The 21012-nt window shown below is 43.2% G+C and overlaps 1 protein-coding gene across 3 annotated transcripts in view; it reads right to left on the bottom strand.

Annotated features, from left to right (window-relative positions):
- spire1b (spire-type actin nucleation factor 1b) overlaps positions 1-21012 on the bottom strand; it is a 36052-nt gene that overhangs the window by 4859 nt on the left and 10181 nt on the right. Inside the window, exons 3-17 of one of the 3 annotated variants that reach the window (XM_030102114.1) lie at positions 18137-18373; positions 16232-16357; positions 11287-11361; positions 10950-11114; positions 10713-10799; positions 10246-10375; positions 9120-9161; positions 5958-6121; positions 5670-5763; positions 5338-5480; positions 3174-3311; positions 3024-3094; positions 2893-2920; positions 2163-2611; positions 1016-1279 (exon numbers count right to left, since the gene is read on the bottom strand). In XM_030102114.1, coding sequence (XP_029957974.1) covers positions 1024-1279; positions 2163-2611; positions 2893-2920; positions 3024-3094; positions 3174-3311; positions 5338-5480; positions 5670-5763; positions 5958-6121; positions 9120-9161; positions 10246-10375; positions 10713-10799; positions 10950-11114; positions 11287-11361; positions 16232-16357; positions 18137-18373 — 2205 coding nt within the window. In that variant the 3' untranslated portion in view covers positions 1016-1023. Of the gene's footprint in view, positions 1-882; positions 1280-2162; positions 2612-2892; positions 2921-3023; positions 3095-3173; positions 3312-5337; positions 5481-5669; positions 5764-5957; positions 6122-9119; positions 9162-10245; positions 10376-10712; positions 10800-10949; positions 11115-11286; positions 11362-16231; positions 16358-18136; positions 18374-21012 lie in introns of those variants that run through there. The other 2 variants (XM_030102112.1, XM_030102115.1) reach the window with 2 other exon arrangements.

Genomic DNA, 21012 nt, shown 5'->3' with positions numbered 1-21012 from the left:
AAGTAGAAGCTCTGTGTTTTTTGTTTAACTATTTCATCTTTTTTTCACTTGATGGACGCTTAACTTGTGCTTGTGTGACTTGTTGGTTTGAAATGGAAAGGGGAACAGTCAGAAACAGCTCATGTCATGAAAGCACCAATCAGGATTTAACTGTATTTAAAGTGTATTTTGGAAGGTTAGCTTATAGACATATGGCACCGATTGTCCACATATAGTTAAGGGGAGCACTTTAGATACTCCAGAATCAGATTGGGATTGTGACAGCTTTTTCTTGTAGTAAAAATCTAGACGATGCAGCTTCTGCTGAGTCAGTTGTAGATCAGTCTTTCCTCCTTTCTACACACTGATGAGTTACAGGTTTTGAACAGCAGTGGCGAGATTATTTTGTTGTATCAGCGCTGCATCAATGGGGAAAAAAAAACAACAACTTTCTTTCGAGAGTACACAAAAGAGAAAGAAGGTAGTATTTGGCACAAACCATTGCTTACAATGGTCATTATTCTTTTTATGGTGCAATCTGTGGAAGAAAACCATCTATGGGTAAATGAATTATCCTTTAATTCCACGAGCAAATCAGAAGTATACTTTAAAGAGTGCTGACCGCAGCAGAGAGGTGGAAAAGTCTCTCCAAACGTCCTCAGCAAGAGTCCAAATTGAAAACAAAGGGTGACAATATCATCGAACAATCATTTACTGTACACACACACACACACGCACGTAAAAAACTAAACTGTAACCCATACAAAATGTACAGTTTGATATTCAGTTTCCAACAGGATCTCTCTTCTGTATTGTGCTTTGAATGGACAGTGAGTGTGATCGGACCACACTGCCGTGCCGTCAGAGGTGAGGGAAGTCAGTCCCCTTTCGTTTCCACTTCTCTTTTCTGTTGGGTTGAGCGTCTCGAGTCAGAGATTAAAGGATCTTCTATGATATTAATGAGAAGACACTGGCGCGTCTATAGTACGCTGCCGTCTGGAGGAGGTGAAACAGTCTGACAGAGAGAGTGAAAGGTGAAAGGTTTCAGATTTCGTTGATTGTTCGTTCGGAGGGCCGGTACTCCTCCCTGCCTTTCGGGGAGGACATGTAAAAGGACTGGGTCTTGCGTTTTAAGCGCGCCCTCTTGGTGGCCAGCGACAGGCTGTGCTTGCTGGAGGCGATTATGTCGGAGATGAACTTCTTGCAGTCCACACACACCTCCATGCTGGCCCAGTCCTCCGTCAGCTCCGACGGAAGCTCCAGCTCCTCGTGAGACTTTAAAGAGCCGTGCTTGGAAAACCTGAAAGAAAACACAGTGGAGCTCTGTTGAGTTAAACCTGACCAGGAGACACTGTTATATCTTTGTTGTTTGAGGAATAATACCTGCGGAATGTCTTAAACGGAAAATACAATACATGAGCAATATATTTAGATAGGTAAAGACAGATTTAAAATGGGACTTTTGTCACTAGATGCTCAAAATTCTGTTGTTGATAAATCATTTCATGCGAAATATTTGTGTTAAGTTTGGGACATTTTCTGAAACATCTCATACGCAACTTCAGAAAATTTGGCTCTCCTCAAGCATATTTGCAAAGCTGTTTCCTCAATAACTGGTTACAAAGCCAATAAAATTCTACAAATAATCAGAGATCTGTTCACCGAGTTTTACAGCTGAAACAAATTTAGACGAGCAAACGTGAATCCTACGCATGTTTCCTGAAACATTAAACCATTAATAAATAACTGTTAGGGCCTCTTCACAAATTTGATTATCTATTATCAATATGTGTACAATGACAATTATTCAGGAAGTCTGGTAGATAAAGCTGTTCGAAAGATAAAATACTGATGACCCCTGAATAAGCTTCACATCTGAATGAAATAAAAATGTGTGATTGAACAGAAACTAATGTGTCTGAAAGGCAGCTGATAAGTAATTCTGAGTTTATCCACTAGATGTCAGTGAGTGACAACCCAAAGAGGCAAACTGGGACATTTACTGCTTCAGGTTAGAAGACTGGTGATACCATAACACTAACTGTAAAAGCAGAGACTTCTCTGTGTTGTGTGTTTTTGTTTCATTACTACAGTTTGTGATAAACAGTAGCTGGAGTATGGACTTTGCAGTCCAATAAGGAAGCGTCTGCATGATCTCCTCAGAAACAGCTTCTGGTTCTTACTTGGACATGGTCTTCTGGATGCTGTGGCGTTGTGGGCTCCCAGAAGTTTTCTCAGACTTGGCTGCTGCTCCAGAAGCTTTTCCGCTTCCTTTAGACGCTGCTTTAGACGCTCCTTTTGAAGTGGAGGGTGATGCAGCTCCCGCCGCCGCTGACGGCCCCGGCACAGGCCCCTTCTTCGGACTTGGCCCCGGACTAATCTTAGACCCCAGCCCAGTCTTTGACCCTGACCTAGTCTTTGACCCTGACCCTACCTCTGGCCCCGGCTCCGCCCCCGTCACTGACCCTGGCCTCATGACTGGTCCCGGCCCCATCAGCGGCTCCGGCCCTCCAGCCACAGAAAGCCCTTGTCCTACCGCAGTCATGGCACTTATTCTCTCCCTGGGAAGAGTGTTGGTCGAGCCGATGGAGTAAATGGGCAGACTGGAGTAAGGTTTGGACGGCAGCCGCATCTGTTAGAGGAAGAAAACATCTATGTTGAAGATCCTTCAGAACACAACCTCTTGTATTCTCAAACATTTAGAACCTGAACTGTAAAAGGAGAGCTCTCTAAAACGTAAAAACCCGCTTCCAGAAATATTGGGATGATGTGTGAATAGATAAATGGTTTATGAGACAAGTTAAATTACATTTTGTACATCTAAACCAATCTTTTTTTAAATTGGGGAAGAAAACTGTCAACAAAATATTAAGTTACAGCTGCCTGAATGATTGATCATCCTCTGTGACTTACTTTTTTGCAGCACTGCGAACACACAGGCCTGCAGAAAAAAAGAGAGACAGGAAAAAAAAAAATCAAATTTCCCTGAATCCAAACACATAAAATAAGATTTATTTAAAATATAATAATCTGAGAGGTTTTACTTTTTGCAGAACTGGCAGATGTAGGACCAGGTGAATAAGGAAAATCTTTTGGTTCGACAACAGAAGCAAAGCTGCAAAAGAAAGATAAAGAAGAATGAGGACAAAGACGACTCGCTGCGCAGCAGATTTAAAGAGGACGTGAGTGTGTACCTTTCCCTTCTTCATGGCGTTGTAAATATCTTTATACTGCTGGAATTTCTCCAGCTCTGCCTTCACCAGCACCTGTCGGATGTGCATCACCTCCTCCACCGTCAGGGACAGACACTCCACGGGGAAACAGAACTCCTCCTGCAGCAACAACACACACACAAACAAACACACACACACACACACACACACACACACACACACACACACACACACACACACACACACACACACACACACACACACACACACACACACACACGAGCAGCAGTGAGTGACCGCAGCAACAGAAGATCCAAAACACAGGACTCGCTGTTAGTCTTTCAGACCACAAACATCCGTCCTTCTGCTCCTTCCAGCAGCGACAGAGCGCCGGCCACATCCAGGTCATGAAATCGTCCCAGTTTTTCAGTGAAGAAGAAGAAGACCGACGACAGAGGGCTCACTTTTCTCACAATTTCCATTTATCTGTAGTGATGCAGAGCTCAGCTGTGGTCTTACATGCTCAGCTTTTCCAGAGCAGATGTTTGAAGTGATGTTTTGTGTTCTCACAAAGAGGAATGCTGCATCGGTTTGTCATGAGAGGCTTGCTCATCACTCGTCACAAGTACAGTGTGCTTGGTATTTCTGGAGGGAGCTGTCTTCAGTAAGCAAACACACAAGTTAATGATGACCACTGAGTCTGGGCATTGGACTGAAGACATGAGTCTTTTTTAATCGTCTGCTGAAGAGCTAAATAACACAGTGATGCTGAAGTCAGTGGTTCCCAAAGTGTTTTTCCATCGAGCTTCCACAGGCTGTGGACCTCTTCTCTGATTTCTGATCTGCCAGAAAAACGCAATAATGGATGCATTCACCCTCACAAACATACAGGAGCAGGGGCCTTCAAAATAAAAGCAACTGGAAGTTTCCCCGGCATTTTAGAAAGAGCCTTATTAAGAATGTCTATTTGTCTAATTAATTTTTCTGTAGAGTCACTCAAATAACAAACACTAATAGCCGCTTATGATTAGTTAAACTCATCAGTCAGAGCCAAACTGAATGATTCTAATAAGGGATGAAATGTGTTGCACTGTTCTGAGCAGGGATATAACACAATCAAACTAGTTATACTGTCATGTTATTAAAATAAGCAACACAACTTCATGTGAGAGTTTCAGTGAAAGGAGTACTGTATGAATATATTGTATGTGAAAATGAAAAGCAAATGGGACTGATTTTTAGTTTAAGTGTGTGAATATTTTAAGAGTAAACAAAGGAAATCACGCACAATACAATAGATATTTTGGGTTCTTGTTCTATCTCAAGATAACACGTGACATGTGACTACAAATGCTAGTAGGCAGGTTAGTTTTTTTCTACATAACAGCTACGTAGTTTAAATGTGATTTAGCTGTAGCCGCCTGCATGTCAGATTGATGAAATTATCTGAAGCGATGATCTGAATGATGAGGGTCTCCAGCTAAACACAGCTGTGAACCACACACTGTCATGGCGGCGGGCCGGCTCTGAATGATGGAGGCGGGCAGCGTTAGAGCATGTGCAGCTACCGTTACTACGTCAGGACAGACTGAGGGGAGACCGGCAAACCTCAGTCGGCTCTCTCCGTTTGAGGCAAACGCTCCTGCACAGAGCAAACACGGCCTTCACCAACCGCAGTGCAAACGCCTCCACGGGGCGGGCGCTCCGCAAAGGGTGGAGGATGAAGGGAGAAGGGTGGCGGAAGGGGAGGAGGAGGAGGAGGAGGAGGAAGGGGATCCAGGAGTGAAATGAAGGTATCATCCCAACCTGGGTACGAGAAGGTGAGGGAACATGTGGGACAGAAGAACAGCAACTACACAGCTTCAAACAAGTCAACAGGGCGTCTGGATGTGTCTGCTGATGGTAAAGAAACCCAGGTGAGAGGAAGCAGAGCAAAGACAGGGATAAGAAAGACGACAGCTTGTGTTTAGTTTCAGTCCCTCATTGTTTCCATTACTTTACAGATCCATCTCTTCTCCGTCTGTAGATAATCTCCATCCATCTCGCCTTCTGTTTCTCGGCATTATTAAGTTAAAAAACACACACATAACGAAGCAGTGAGACAAAACGCTGTACTGTTCTGTTTTCAAATACTTGTCATGGGCACATTTGCTGCAGCCCCAGAAACCAGAGGGGTCTCTCTCACCAGGGACTTGGAGCCGTGTTTGGAGGGCGGCTGGAAGAGCCGGATGTTGGTGGGAGTTTCCTTTTCGATGGAGTGTCGTCTCTGGGGAGTCTGACGCCTCTCCGGCTGCGGCGTGGAGGAGATGGGCAGGAACAAGGGTGGAGCTGGTGTTTGGAAAAAAAAAAGAAGAAGAAGAAAGTAGATATAGTTCAAAATCGATCTTCAACACAACAAAATACAGAAAACAGACACGGTGAGGCTGTAGATTTAGCACCGATCCATCTCTGTCATGATGAGGTTCGGTGAAGGAGCCGTGTGGGCTGACAAGGATGCAGAAAGATTCCCTGACTCACTTTTCTTTCCCAGTGCGCACTCCGGGGATGTGTCATCCATCAGCGACGTCGCCACGCTGGAGCTGCTCGCCGATTTACGGCCAAAAACCTCATCCTTACATGTATAAAAATAAACAGAAAGCACTTTGGTTATCATACTCACTTCACACATGACGCACATGAAGTTTTCTTATAATAATAATATATTACTATAATAATAATAATAATAATAATGATAATATGTGGCGAAACACATCTTCAGCATGTAGCTGTTGTGGAGCCATATAAAACCAAATTAAACAGACTTACATCCGAGTCGGAGCTGTCCAGCTCAGCGAGGCTGGGAGCCTTCAGAAGCCTCTTTCTGGGCGGAACAGACTGAGATCCAGAGGGCTGCGCCCTGGGAGATGCTGATCCATTGGTCAGAGACAGAGTGCTGGACGTCCGCCTGCCCATGTACGGACTGAACTCATCTGCCAGAGCCACAGAGGAGCAGGTCATTCAGACACAGTGAGAGAAAGCAGATGAGATGGTTCACAAATCACCTCCTCTGGGGATTCCCTGCATCCATGTTTCATTAATCTTTAATGATTATTTCACTGCCTACATGCAGAAGGAACCCATTTTCAACTCAGCAGGAGGTTAAATGAAAGGATGCAATGAATCCTGTGACAGAGGGCTGAGGTTTGAGAACCATCTGAGGGTTAAAGAGGACCGGAGGGGTGAGTTAATGTGGTCTGAGGGAGGGTAAAGGAGCAGGCCGGGGTTACAAGGACAGCATGGGATTTCTATTTTCATGAAACACTGCTATGACATAATAACCATGAACTTCTAAGGACAGGCGTTCTGTCCTCACGGTTCTCTGGAACGGCCTAAACAATCCCTGATAATTAGCCAGTGGGATACTGAGTGTAATTTCTTGGATTAAAGCGAAAAGACATCCAGAAAAGAGGTTTTGGGAGAGAGGTGGGGAGGGGAAGCGAGTGCTGCAGGAGACAGATAAAGCAGCGCGGCTGATAGGATCTCTGCTTTCAGCCTCTCGCTTGGGAAAAGGATCCACATGAGCTCATCGTCTCAACAGCGGCTCTGTTCCTACCGCTGACACAGAACCGTCTTTCTGCGGCCAGTCCGGAGAGTCCGCATGGCAGAACTCAAGCATCAAGCCTTCATTTTGTCTTCTACCTTTTTGTTTCACTCCGTTGTAAGCAAGTATTCAGCAACATAAGGAATTAGTTTACAGCCAGGGAGCGAGGTTAGAGGCCTTCCAAACAGCATTGCTCATACATTACCTAATCCTGTACGGAACAAGTCCTGAGGCATACTGCGAGTTTTGCCAAAACCTAGAAGGGGACAGCTCCTCCATTAGGATAAGTGCATTCCACCAGTCCAGATAATCAGCTGAAATGGTTAAAGGTATCCTCCTATAACCTCAGCTTCTTCTCCATTTGCATAATGCTTTTGAACCAGTGGCAATAGTGGCTGCACAAGCGTATAAATAGCTCTATGTGTGATCCTTCAGCTCTGTTGTGTGTGTAGTCACTGAGAGTCATTTGAATTCCTCTTGACGCTGCACTGCATTCTGCTCTCTGGGTGCTAATGATGGAGAATCAGGGCTCCTCTTCTGAAACCCTGCATGTGACGGATGAATGTTGCAGCTCAGGGGAGTTGTCACTGGGTTCCAGTGGAAAAAAATCTGACATGAAATCCTCATGTTTTTGTAGTTTGTTCTTTTTCAAATAATATAAATTTGGTAGATGTAACTTATCTGAATATAAAGGTAAAAAGGTTTTGACAGTCTTGTCAGTGTCGTTTCTCATGTTTGTGTCTTCTACGGAGTTCCAACCTTAATGAGTCGAGATCAGTCCAGTTCATCTGTTTGATCCTGACCTTACCCGGCCTTATTCTAGTTGCATTTGTGCACTGAACTTCCAGAAAAAAACTTTGAAAATTTAGATCCTCTCTCCGAGTCCTGGCAGCCTAATATATTACAAAGACATTAGTAACAACACTGAATCCTATAAAATATATTTCCCCCTGGTGAAACAGAATTTTCAGTCACTGATTAAAACCTGGATAATGATCATCAAAGTGTCACTGAGTATTTACCGTCTCCCCGTAAAATATACAGCAGTCGAACTGCTCACACTGTCACAGAATGATACATGGCAGCGGAGAGGTTGTACACACACGGATGTCAGCATGAATAATAGGGAGTAAACCTCGTGGCATGATGAGAGACACTGGCTTCAGTAGGAAGGAAAGTGAACCGCATTTGCTCACCTCAACATTTACAACCTATTTAATGCTGAACTAAAGCCAGAACTGGTTGGATATACAACACGCAGGCTGTGTTTTACTGTGAGTGTGTGTGAGTGAGGCTGCACAGCGATCCCTCTGCAGTTCTGCAAAGTCACTGTGGCACATGAAAGGCTCCTTTGTGCCGAGCTGATGGCGTTGAGAGACACCGAGGTGGCAGTCACTCCTCAGGCTGTTCCTCTCCATTGATTAGACGGCTGGCAGCACACCTCTGTCCTTCTCCCACATTTCACAGATTATGTACTTCACTAAGGTGACACAGTGTTTTAGAGAAAGAGGGAAACAACCAAGGACATGCTCTCATCAGTTATATAATACTGCACAGAAACTGCACCTGAACTAAAATGATGTCTTAAAAAAAATCGAAAGCTTCAGAATTCAAGTGAAGTCCTAATAGTTTCAGGCAAAACGTGGTTTTATATATAAAATGGACTACTCCAAAGTGGTAAACCCTCCTAAAAGCCTCGATCTGCCTGTGAGGAAATGCGATCTGCTTCAAACTGCCACACACAGCGAACTGTCATCAGTCACTGACGAGCTGTTTGGTGCACTAATGACAATTTGAGGGCCAGAAAAAAAATAAATATTGAGAGAAAAGAAAGAAAGAAGCTAAAAATCAAACGTAGATTAACGGCCCTGAAATTATTTGGTTGGACAAGTGATAGTTATTATGTCGCACAAGGTCATTTGTGATTGTGTATAATTTCATAATATGGTTTGGATCAAAAATAAATATTAAAACTTTTTTATGTGTTAAAAAAATGAAAACACATCCACACTTTGTACTTCTCTTTTATAACATCTGCACATTTATTCATAGGTTTAAACATACTAATACTAAGCAGTACATAGCATCCTCACTATGTGTTTTATATGTGAACTTTTTATTTTAAAGAGTTTTTTTACCCTGTTTGCTCTGGTCTGATCCTCCTACTCGGCAGTGTCTCACATCTCCACGTTTCACCTCCACCATCACCAAACACAGAAGCATGACGTGAAATGTGTGCAGTGATGCTCATACGTGTGTGTGTGTGCGTGTGTGTGGCTGTGTGCGAGTGTGTGTGAGAGCTGGTAAGAGCGGATGAGCAGCCACAAGAAGGCGAGTAACAGAAAGGAAAAAAAAAAAGCCAGGTAAGCAGCGAGAGGGGACTTTACCTGACGCGTCAAAACTGAAAGACATGCTAAGTGGCCGAATTACTGCAACGAGAAACAGTCACGGCATGGGACGGTCATTTCTCAGGATCAGGAGGGAAATTAAAGGCAAAGCTTTAACACATACAAGAGGAAATAATCTGCTTGTATTGGGCAAGAAATGTCAGGGTACAACATGCGTATTATCTGCTTCAGATCACAAAAGTTCCAGCACTTTCATGATGGTTGATAATAGGATTTCAAATGAGCCGCAGCCAGATTACTGACACTCAAACACAGTGCTGGAGTCAGTCCTGTTAGTGTTAGCAGAGTCTTTTATGAGGCGACTTAGCGTTAGCGCTGTGTGTAGGAGTAGAGTTGCAAACAGTGTGAACAAAAGAATCAAGAACAGGCTTTAGTTGCAAAAAATAAAATGAAATAAAGGTTAGGCAACGTCAGAGAAGAGAAAGAGCAGCAGCACAAATATTTGTGTTGTAATGTGTGAAAAGAAATTAATGACGCCTCTACATGTTTTGTGCCATTATTTGATGCAAGCTTCCATACTTCAGCTTCGATTTTTCTCCAAGACTTGACTGAAGTATGACGATACGTTGATATGCAAATGAAAATTGTAATTTTGTTCCTACTTAGAGCATCAAGCATTTTATTTTCCCTGAAACTGCTCTGATTGAAGGTGATATTGTGCAAAGAAAACTTGGGATATACTGTATGTTGAAAATACTAATTGACCAAACAACCAATTTCCATCATTTCATTGCATTAAAAAATATATACACTGATGTATAATATAATAGTTTTAACAGCTGTTTTTTTTGTTAGTGAAGTGTTGTGAAGACATGTTTGGGTCCAATTCAACACTCTGCTGTTGGGCTGAATTTGATTAGAAGACAAATCAGTTTTTTGTTGTTGTTACTGTTGTTTTCACTCCACACCATTGCAGGATATTTCATATGTTTTGGCAATTTTTCGATCTTGAAAAGTTTCAGAGAAAACCAAATGTTTGATGGTACAAATATGAAGACTTCCTTTTCCTGTGTGTGTGTATGTATGTGTGTGTGCAGGAGTCTGCACAAGAATGCTAAACCACTCCAGACAGATAGAGGGAAGGCCAGAGCGACGTCTTCCTCACCCAGTCTTCCCCTGCGGACCTCGTCGGGAGACACCGGGCGAAGCTTCCTCTCCGCCTTGATCTCCTCCAGGATCCTCTCGTGCAGGGTGGGCGGAGGCTGAGCCTGGGGCTTCAGCTTACGAGCGGACACCTGGCGAGGGTTTACAATGAGCGACAGAGCAGAGAGACAGACGTCAACGCACTGGGTTTAGGGCAGAGGTCTGCTTCTCCCTCCTGTTTCTGATGGTTCACCTGATCACTGAGAGCAGCGAGCTGCTGAAACGGCTCATTCTGCTCTGAGAGGAGTGGTGAACGCAGCATTTCACTGAATTCACTCTGCAGTACGACTCAGATCAGTCCAACATTCATATGTATGTATCATATGATTTTGACAAACCCATAACTGAAAAAAATCTAAGAACGATCAGAATATGATTTGCTCCCTCTTTCTTTGGCTTTCTGCTTCACCTGGGGTTATTTATACTCACAGGGTTGAGAGGAGGTCTGGATCTGATGAACTCCAGAATGACCTCATGCGCGCTTTTCTTTAATCTTGGAGGGATGTCGCCATTGACCTGGAACAGTGCGAAAAACACCACATGTTTACAGGAACGTCTCCATTCCTAAATGAACCATGCAATGAATGAAAACCGGGTGTCTCATGTGTTTAAGGAGGCACTGAATAATGGGTTTTAATGTAAGAGGTGAGCGTTGCGGACGCTGACCATGACTTTGCGCAGCTTGTAGCGTTTGGAGCGGATGTCGTCCATGAGCATCTCGTAGGGGGTGAGCTGGTACTCGATGGGCAGAGGGTTGTACTGACGCTCCTGCACCTTCTTCAGCTTGACTCCTTCACGCAGGTCCCTCATCACCTGAACCCAGAACCGAGCCTGACGGAGGAGCAGAACAGCAGACGGCATCAGTGCTTTAAACGCTTCCGTCAGTAATCTAACCCAGATGTTGATTGTATTGACTGACCCCTTGACCTTTAGCCTGTGAAGCTTTAATAAGATGAAGTGACAAATTAAGACAGGAGGTCATAGGTCATAGTCATCTGCGTACCCAGTCAGCATTCTGCAGCTCATTGAGGTCTCGGCCAGGCTCCTCTGTTGTCTCTTCCTCCATTTTACGGAGATTCTAGTGAAAAGAAAGACACAAAAGTTGAAGATAATCAGATCAGACAATGCAATATACTAAAGACGACAAAAAAAAACAATCCAGCTCCTCGTCATAGGCTGCAATTACAATGATTGTTCCTGTTTGTATCTGTAAATCTGATCAGGTGATCAGGTTTTTTTGCGTGATCCAGCAGTGTTGTCTTCTGCATTGAGCAGCTGCTTTGTCATTTTCTTGCGTGTGAAACACCACATGGTGGAATCATATAACACACGATTCAGGGTCAGTTTAATGGAATAGTTCACATGATGCAGTTCTAATTGGATCTGCATTCAATTTGATTATTCATGTTCCAAGTAACCACGGCTACAGTTTATCCAACTGCTACAGTTTTTAGTGCAAGAGTCAATAAAATCTAGAACTTTTTGTTTGTTGGTGTTTTGGTTTACAGAGCTGCGATAAGCTGCTGGGATGTTTTGTACTGGTGTCTTTCAAAAAAAAAACTGTGAATGAAGGAGTAAAGCCGAACAGGTACCCTGACCGCTGTGTGAACCTGCTCCGCTTGAGGCCGTGACGCTGTAGTAAAACACCGTCAGTCTGACTGACAGCCCGCTGCCTCACAAACACACTGCTGCCGCTTCTGATCCTTGGAAGCGGCGGCAGCAGCATTTGTGTCGTTTATAGCTTCTAGCGTAGGAAGGAGGAGGAGTGAGAGACAAAATGTAACAGGCTATTTGTGGCAGCTATTGTTGTAACCTCGCGGCGGGGAAAAGTCTGACGGGGACGATCGCGGGAGTCCGCCCGGCCGACGGCGGAGTCAGAGCCTCTGTCCGTCAGGAAAATCACAATTCACTGTCATCCCGCCGGAGAACAGCTGTCTCCGCTGACTGATTATATAAGATCACACAAACATACTGCACTCTGCTGCATCATGATTCAGTGGGCCTACAGTAGTATGGAATTAGAAGATAATGCCTGGTAGATTATAGCACCTCGTAGCAACTTTTAATGTTATAATGGACAATATTGTGATATCTGTATATTTGTGCAGTTTTCTCATCAAAATAGGTCCAGTGGATGGCACAGAGGTCATATTCAGTCACTGAGTTTATTATTATGCAGCTCTCCTATGTCATAGTAGTGTATTGTTTTACCATCTTATTACACCACTGAACCGTGCTGTTACTAGTTTTATTACATTTATTAACAATAAACTTACTGTGCAGTTACATAATTGGCCATAACTACTTTACTGGTTGCAACACACCTCATCAAATTAGAAAAAGTAGAAAGAAGAGCATAAAGAGAGCTTATATCATTATCATCTGGACGAGCAACACAGCTCCAGATTGCAGCAAAGCCAGATATTTCCATTTCGGTTGAGCAGACTCATCTGCACACGCTGCACTTTAATTACATCACGACACATAAATCTAGTTATTCCGAAGCTGCATCGCTTCACAAGCAATTAGTGACAGCTCTTATAACCCCAATAATTCAGCTCTCCTTCTGTTTTTTAATACCATTACTCTCCCATCAGCTGACCAGGCCTGCGTATCTGCGAACAAATGGGAGCGGGAGCCGTTTCCGTGAATCACCACTAACTGGCCTGCCCCGGCGGCGGGGCGTCTCTGTGGAGAGACAAAGGACGCGTTGGGCAGAGCGGCGGATAAATAAAGACGGATGCCCTGTGGGAGTGCGACATGGGGATGTTTCACACATGGGGCACACAGTGGATACACGCGTGTGTATGCGTGGACATAACAGCAGAATCTCAGAATATGAAAACGAGCGCATTGGAAACGTTTCACATGATACATCCCCAACCACAAATGCTTCCATGTGGCCATGATTAGGCTCCCATTTCTTCTTTTCTACATGTTTTGCTTTCTTAACACCTGGAACATTTAGAAAAATATTGAAAGAGGACAATCAATGTGAAATAATGAAGAAAGAAGTGCTGTGCTGTGCACAATCTTAACACCCAGGATTCCTTTATTTTGCCAGTTCGTTCGAACAAACTCAGGAGTCATCGTTAAATTAAAAGCTGTTCCTCAGACAGAAAGACACTGAGATATTCCTTCAAACAACCTGATGATGCTAATCTAATTATTAACATTCATTCTATTTTACCATTTTCATAAAGTGTGTTTGGTGTGATTAAACTGCTAAAAACCACAGAAAGTCTAGTATATGTAAGGGTTATGGATGGTCTTTAATTCTGCAGTAATGAGCCGATAAATATGAAATAAGCACTTGGTCCAGAAATCAAGCATTTTTATTATTTTTGGGGTTTTTGGTGCCTGAAATAAGGTCTTTGGTGACAACACACATCTTATTCTGACATCATATGTATGAGTAAATAGTCCACTCATCAGTTAAAAAAAGGTTTTACTTGTTTTACAAAATGTAAACATTAGAAATAATTTATCATCTTAATCAAATAATCTTGTTTCCTAAACTTTTGATTCGTCGGACTATAATATTTTCAATTTGAAGCTGAGATGAATGACCTTTGGGAAGCGAATCACCGTGCTGAATCAAATCACAAGTTGGAAACTTCGCAGTGGAAACAGTGACGTCCTTCACCCGTGGTTCACTTTGACCATAACTTTTAATATCTGATGATTTCAGATTACAAAACTAACAGGAACAGTCCTCAATTGTGAAGATCACCTTATTGAACAAAAGCAGTTCGTATCACATCAACCTGTCAATGATCTGGTTCGGCCAAAAGCATCAATTATCCCAGCATCACTATAATCAGGAGCAAGTTTTTATTTTTTTTTCAGGTTATTCAACGTTTTGCACTAAACACTTGAAATTTATGTTACATAAGTTGATTAACGGGGATTGTAATTACTCCACTTTACTCTTACAGAAGCCCCCAACTATTTACAGCTTCCTTCTCAGCTTTGTCCTCCCTGCATTAAAAAAAAAAGAAAGGAAAAAAACAACCCTCTCACTCCTTGCAGTGAGTTATGCAACCAACCAAATCCCCTCTATTCATTCAGATGCATTACACACACTGCGACGGCAGGAAGGAACCCTGAGGTGGGATGTTCACTCACACACACACTCACACAGGCACACACACACACACACTGCTTCTCAGAGGAAAAAGCTGAGCTCCACAGTGTTCCTGAGCAGAACCAAAGTTCAAATGGACTCCTGTGCTTGATCTTAATGAAAGAGTCGAGAAACAAACTGTGCAGAAACAAGACGGGGCTTTGTGTTGAGAACATCCCCCTGAAAGTGAACTCGGAGTAATGAAAATGAGTTAGTAATGCATAATAACACATGATGACAGAATCCAATTATCATGTCAATCACAGATCACTTCAGGACGTTGTTGGAAATCAGCCGCCAGCCCGTTTCAACAACACACTGACCTTTATCATGAGTTACATCAACAGGACACTGAGGGGAGCTTTCATCCTTACTGGTATGTGGATGAAACGCAAAAAGTATGAAGCCGTACGAGTCAACAAGCGAGGCCTCGCACGTTGTTATGTGATGCATGTCTGTGTGATGAGAAGCTGACTGCAGCACTTCTGGTCAGATGAGAGTCAGCACGTCTGCAGATATCGGCTTCTATTGTCTGGCACGCACAGCGAACATGTCACTCCTCCTTAACCGTGCTCCTCTTCCACCTGTCAGTCGGCAGGGCGGAATCGCACGTCCTGCCATGCACAGCCTGCACGGCCGACTGAGGGTTCATCACCGCGCTGAGCCGGGTCACAGAAACGCTGCCGTTTTGCCACTATGCTCACTTTCCTCTCTAAACATGACCCTTTTCATACTAAAAACTCAGCGGACTATGTTAATAATGCAAAGTGAGTGAAAAAAACTATTTTGTACTGTGATCAGCCAAAGTCATTTCAACAATGAAGAAAAGCTGTTGAATTTGCTGTCGCATAACTGAACTATAGTCGTATCAAAATGGTCAAATTTAACTATATGTACAGTCCTGTAAAATAGTTAGGGGGTTGAAATGTGTCTTTATTGTTGTAAATGAGTGTTTAGACTTCACTTATTTTAAATTATACAGACACTTTTAACATACATATTAATACACATACATAATCACAACACAAGTGCTATTTACTGTGAATATATAAAAATGTCGTTTAGGTTAAGTCTGACGTGCCATCTTAACATCAACAATTGAAAGAACTCATTCTGGCAAAGTAAAAAACAATTAAAGCCTTTACTTGTTGCTTATATGATCAAATCTTGTTATAGTTTGTAAATCATTATTTTATATTATAGAAATCAAGGACAACTATAGACAGATATTTTGCTGTGAAATTGTGTCCTTTTGACATGTCAAGGTTTGTCTCTCACGCAAGAGAAAACAAACAGCCATAAGACACTGTTATCGAACGGACTGCCTCAGCATGAGCAATGCAGGCTTGTCTTCATGTGTACATTCCCTTCCTTTCTGGATCCACAGCCATCAGCGGGATGCCTTTCTGCCTCAGCTGACTGCCTCTGCTCTGACACACAGCCGTCGAGCCTCTGCGTGTGCACGGCTATTACTCGCCACAATCCAGCCTAAGTGTTTTTCTTTTAATCACAGATGCGGGAAATAAAACTCTGCTCGGCCGATTTCCTCGCTTGAACCTTTAATGCAGAAGAGCGGAGGGAATCCACTGAAATCACTTGGACTGCTTCGTCACTGTTGCATAACTATTGTTCTCTTTGTAAAAGACTCTGTACCTATTTTTGCTTCGGTTCCTGCAAAACCCTGCAAGTGGTCCCTCAGAAGGTGACAGTAATGCTGGTTTGTGATTCTAAGATCGTACTGGTGAGCTTTATAGATCCAGAAATCAAGTGATTTTCATGATGAAGGGCTTTTTCAGTTTACGGTTTGATGTGAGAAACCCACCTCTTTGGCACTCTTGATCTTCTCCAGGAACGTCCGCAGCTCCCGGGTCTCTGTGTACAGGGCGCGGCACACCGCCTGGTAGTGACTGGGGGCGTCCGACACGCTGGGCAGATGAGCGGTGCATAGCTAGAACGCACAGAGCGGCGCATCGTCAGCACACACAGCTGCGTTTGATGTAAACGTGGCAACAAATGTGCAAACTGTCACATTTTATACACGACCTCAACTGTTCTGAATATGAGATTGAACACACATTAGGCTGTCAATAATACATTTCTATGGTTACTTTTTTTGCTTTTGGCCACCAAAAGTGAACATGAGGGCAATTTTAGAGTTACCAATTCAGCTCAAATGCACAGGGAGAACAAGAAAACCCAACACTGAAGGGAGGTGAGCGCGTGAAACACTACATCACTGCACACACACACTGTATCTGTCTGAACTACATGTATGTTTTAAAGACAAAGTGACTGAAGCAACACTTTGGAAACGTGAAAATATCTGTAATATGCTATTATAAAGGACTGGGATTGACAGAGGAGCACGAGTGACAGGACGGCTCTGAGACGCACACACACACACACACACTCACACACGCATAAGCTAGAATCCGTTGTCCTTGTTTTTGTCAGAGTAACAGAAGGTCTCTTTGGTTAAGGCTCAGCATGCTTTTGGCAGTCATTCATACAGACTGCAAAAATTTCATCAAGTACCAAAAACACCAGAGAAATGCTTCTCTTCCCTGTGCGAACATTATCCCGCACACACCCCGGCACATCAGTTGGATAATTGATAATTACCATGAGTTTGCAGTTTCAACATAGAAAAGACACTAACTGAATAAATGTGGTTGTAAATATCAGATCCATTCATTGTGTAGTCGAGGGTCAGTACAGTAGGACAAAAGGTGAACCGAGGGAGTGCAGGGAGTGAATGCTAAAGGGTGAAAGGACAGAGAGAGCGATTCAAACTGACAGCGAGGAAGCCATCGGGCCAGGCCGACTGCCGCGCTGCTCCGATATGTCTCCTTGGAGAGCCGTTTCATGAGTGTGTGTGGTCATTATGTAAACAGCGTCGGGCCGTGTGAGGACTGACACACTGACTCTGCTCCGCTGGTCCCACTGGACAACAGGGAAACATCATTTCCAGCACAGATGAGACTGGCAGCCGGGCCGCGACGCGCCGGCCGCCAAACATCTCATTATCATTTTTTTCCCACAGCCACTTCTTTTCCTCAACCGTCGCCCTCTGTCGCTCTATTTCCCCTTCATATCATGCAGAGAAGGGTTCACCTTTACAGTCCTTAAAGTGACCATCTAACCCACCAATTCTATGTATAAATATTAAAAATATGAATGGCAGAAATCAAATATTAAAATGTTTCATTGATAACATGACGAGATAAAGCATGAGTCCGAATGTCGTTATTTTTTGTTTACTGTTTATGTGTACTGCGTAAACAAACAGCCAGCAGCCGCTGTGTGTTTTTATCTTTAGTTCGGATGCATCTCTTTGGGACCACGGTAAAATGTATCAATATTGACTTTCTCACTGTGCAAATTAAATCTTATTAGGCGCCAAAGGCAATATTATGCTTAAAAATAACTCCCACGTGAAAGTGTCGGCTGGGAGCTTAAATTCAGAACAGTATATTATGCACATTGTATCAGAAGGATTAAACATTAGCTGGTGCTTGGATACTCCAGAGCTGTGGTTCCAGCTCTCCACCATGTCCACATTGACTCTTAAGTTTTAGACTTCACTCTGGTGTCTTTCTTAGACACACATTATTTTCCTGTGGTTGTTCACACTGTAATTGAGAAGCTTGCTGCATTCACTGAACATGATCATTTACTAATTTTATTTTGTTCAAAAGCATTTTTTTCACTTCCTCTGACGACCTACCCTGAAGATATCTCTGTAACCCTGAACACTGGAAATGTCATCTGAGTCGTCCTCGGCCTCGTCCTCCTCCTCGGTGGCCTCGTAGCCTTCGTCGGGGCAGGCGTCCTTCTCGGTCTCGGCCATGTTGGTCATGACGTCGATGAGCTGCTCCAGAGGCGGGCTGAGCTCCCGCTCCTCGTTCTCCTTCAGCCCATAGTCCAAAGCCTTGTAGATCATGATGCCCAGAGACTCGATCACCTGTGAGAGCACAGGATAAAGCTTTGTGAAAACTGTACTGTGCACATCCTGTTATGCTGAACACATTAAAAGCAAGATCCCTACCAAGAAGTAACAGCTGCAAAACGAAAAAAAAAAACACCCAAATGATATCATTTGATGCATGCATCACTTGCTGCGCTTTGTGCATTGTTCCGTTGTTTATAATCGCCATGAGAAAAAATAACAGTTATGGATTTATGTCCTTGTTATGCAATATGATCCTCTTTTGCGTGCCAGCCCCGAGCTGAACATCTGTAATGTGGTGACCTTGTGACTCGGTGACAAAGCTCCCTCGTCCATTCACACACATTCACAGCCGCCTGTTGACTTTCGACCAGCTGACCCCGGCATAAGATTACTGAATGCTGATCTTGTGATAAACAAAAAGATCACCATCATGTCACACACGTCCTCGTGTCGCAGCTTCATAAAGTACTTAAAAAATATGAGGGAAACATTTATAAAACAAAAGCAATTGTTGCCAGATGTAATGCTCAGCGCTGGGCCTTTACAGGGAAAAACATGGAGTATTTCGCACCGAAAGGATCCTGATCGTTCATGAGACAGAGCTTTTATTCCATATTCTTCTGGACTGGGCCTGCCCTGACAGATAGGTTGGACTTTGTTCGCAATTGGACAATTTGGTGTTGATGTCAGCTGCCAACTAAGAGCTGATATCGTTATCGAGTATGTTTGGAACACTGGTGTGTGAGTGTTGATATCTCCGGAACATGTGGGTATGTTTACACTTTAGCATCTTATAAACTTGGTGCAGTTGTTCTCAGGAACAAGCGTCACAATGGCCTGATATGCAGTGAGTATAGCTATTCCCTTTACTTCATCATGGCAGTAGTGATAATTTAAAGTATATATCCAACACTATGAATATCTCCAGTATGCTGCGAATGATCATATTACAACCACAGATGCAGTGCTGATTATGACGGGATTCTCTGTAGATTTCGTGGCAGAACAAAACGTTTAAAATCATTTAAAACTGTCAACATCCAGTCTGCACATAGTTATAGGTTCTGATTAATTAACTCTGGTAATTTTGCTCTGTGAATGGAGTTCATCAATGGATTTGATGTCATCACGGCCTCAATATGATCCATGGAGAAAAGGAATCAACAGGAGAGACTTGGTCCTCACTCCTGACTCTCCTCCAAGGACTACAGATACACTAGCAAGTGAGATATAGAGCTCTGGATCCAATTGGTGGGGGGTTTAAGGTTTTGAGGGTTTTTTTTTTTCTTGTCTCTTTTCCTTCTTTGGGTTGTTTTGTTTGTTTGATCTGCCACACATTAAAATTAATTAAATTAATTTGCTTGTTATTTCAAGGTGTTTGATTGACGTGTTTGAGACATGCTGATTTACAGAATGTTAGCAGTCACATGTTCTGCTGCATTTTTGTTCAAACATATTAATTTGTCCTTAAAATAAATGAAACATCTGATCACAAAAAACTGGATAAACAGACTGCAATCATTGTACCAGTTACACTAAACGCCTTGCATTATACCCTCTTTCATAAAATTTACATTTCTCAACATAAAATCATTAAAATAATGTGTCTGTGAGTTTTGAGCTCTAGTACAACCGATTCCTTTGATAAAATTGATTTGACAAGCTCAAAACCACAAGGAGAATCTGCAGCATTACATACCTCATTTAAAACCACTGCACTTTGCAACATTGCAGAATTTCAACATATCTTATTTTGTATAGATGAGCGGATGGTGCATGTGAGTACAGCACTCACTCTCCCAGGTAAACAGAGACTCACGTTAGATAAAACCAGCACTGCCAAAGTCAAGACGCACAGAGAAGGAGAATCACGGAGAGGGATTATTCTGCTGCCCTGAGCATTTGGAAAAGACTGTGAGGGGGCGAGACAGCATATAAACAACCGAGGGAGAGGACAGGCATGACTGATGGGGGAGGGGGAGAGAAAGACAGACCAGAGGTATAAATATATCATGGAGGCAGAAAAATAGCAATAAAAGATGCGATCAGAGGTACCGACTGGATCAGAGAGGTCACTGAGGGCGGGGAAAGGTGAAACGTAGGGAGAAAAAGACTGTGTGTGTGCGTATGTGTGTGATGAAGGAGTACTCATGTGTGATTTCTGTCCTACTCTTCCCCCCATCAGAGTGTAATCACCAGGATCCCCTCAGGGGGACACCGGCTCAATGCAACCTCTTTGTCTGGAGCTCCACCCGGATCCACACCCACTGATATACGACACCACCCAAAACCATCACACACACATCCAGGATCCTCCAGGGACCTTCTTCCCCCTCAGGCTGTCACAGGGCTGGACGTTGTAAACAATAGGATGGATCAGCTCATTTAACTACATCCATTTTAATATTCAAGGCTATAGTCCACTTAGTCCACTCATCACTCTGTGTATAACCAGTACGCCTCCAATTTGGGGACAGAGGGGAATAAGAAGAAAGCCAAAGTCAAACAACATAGATGCCATAAAAGTGATGGAGATTACAGTATCCTCATTCCACATAAGATTCAAGTTATGCAGATTTTAAATGTGTTTTATTGCATTGTAAATGGACTGATTGAGCCCTAAAAGCAAGACAGATCCAAAATGCCACAAA

Source organism: Salarias fasciatus, chromosome 11 (genome assembly GCF_902148845.1).
Source record: "Salarias fasciatus chromosome 11, fSalaFa1.1, whole genome shotgun sequence".
Lineage (NCBI taxonomy): Eukaryota > Metazoa > Chordata > Actinopteri > Blenniiformes > Blenniidae > Salarias > Salarias fasciatus.
This window is presented reverse-complemented; position numbering and strand designations above follow the sequence as displayed.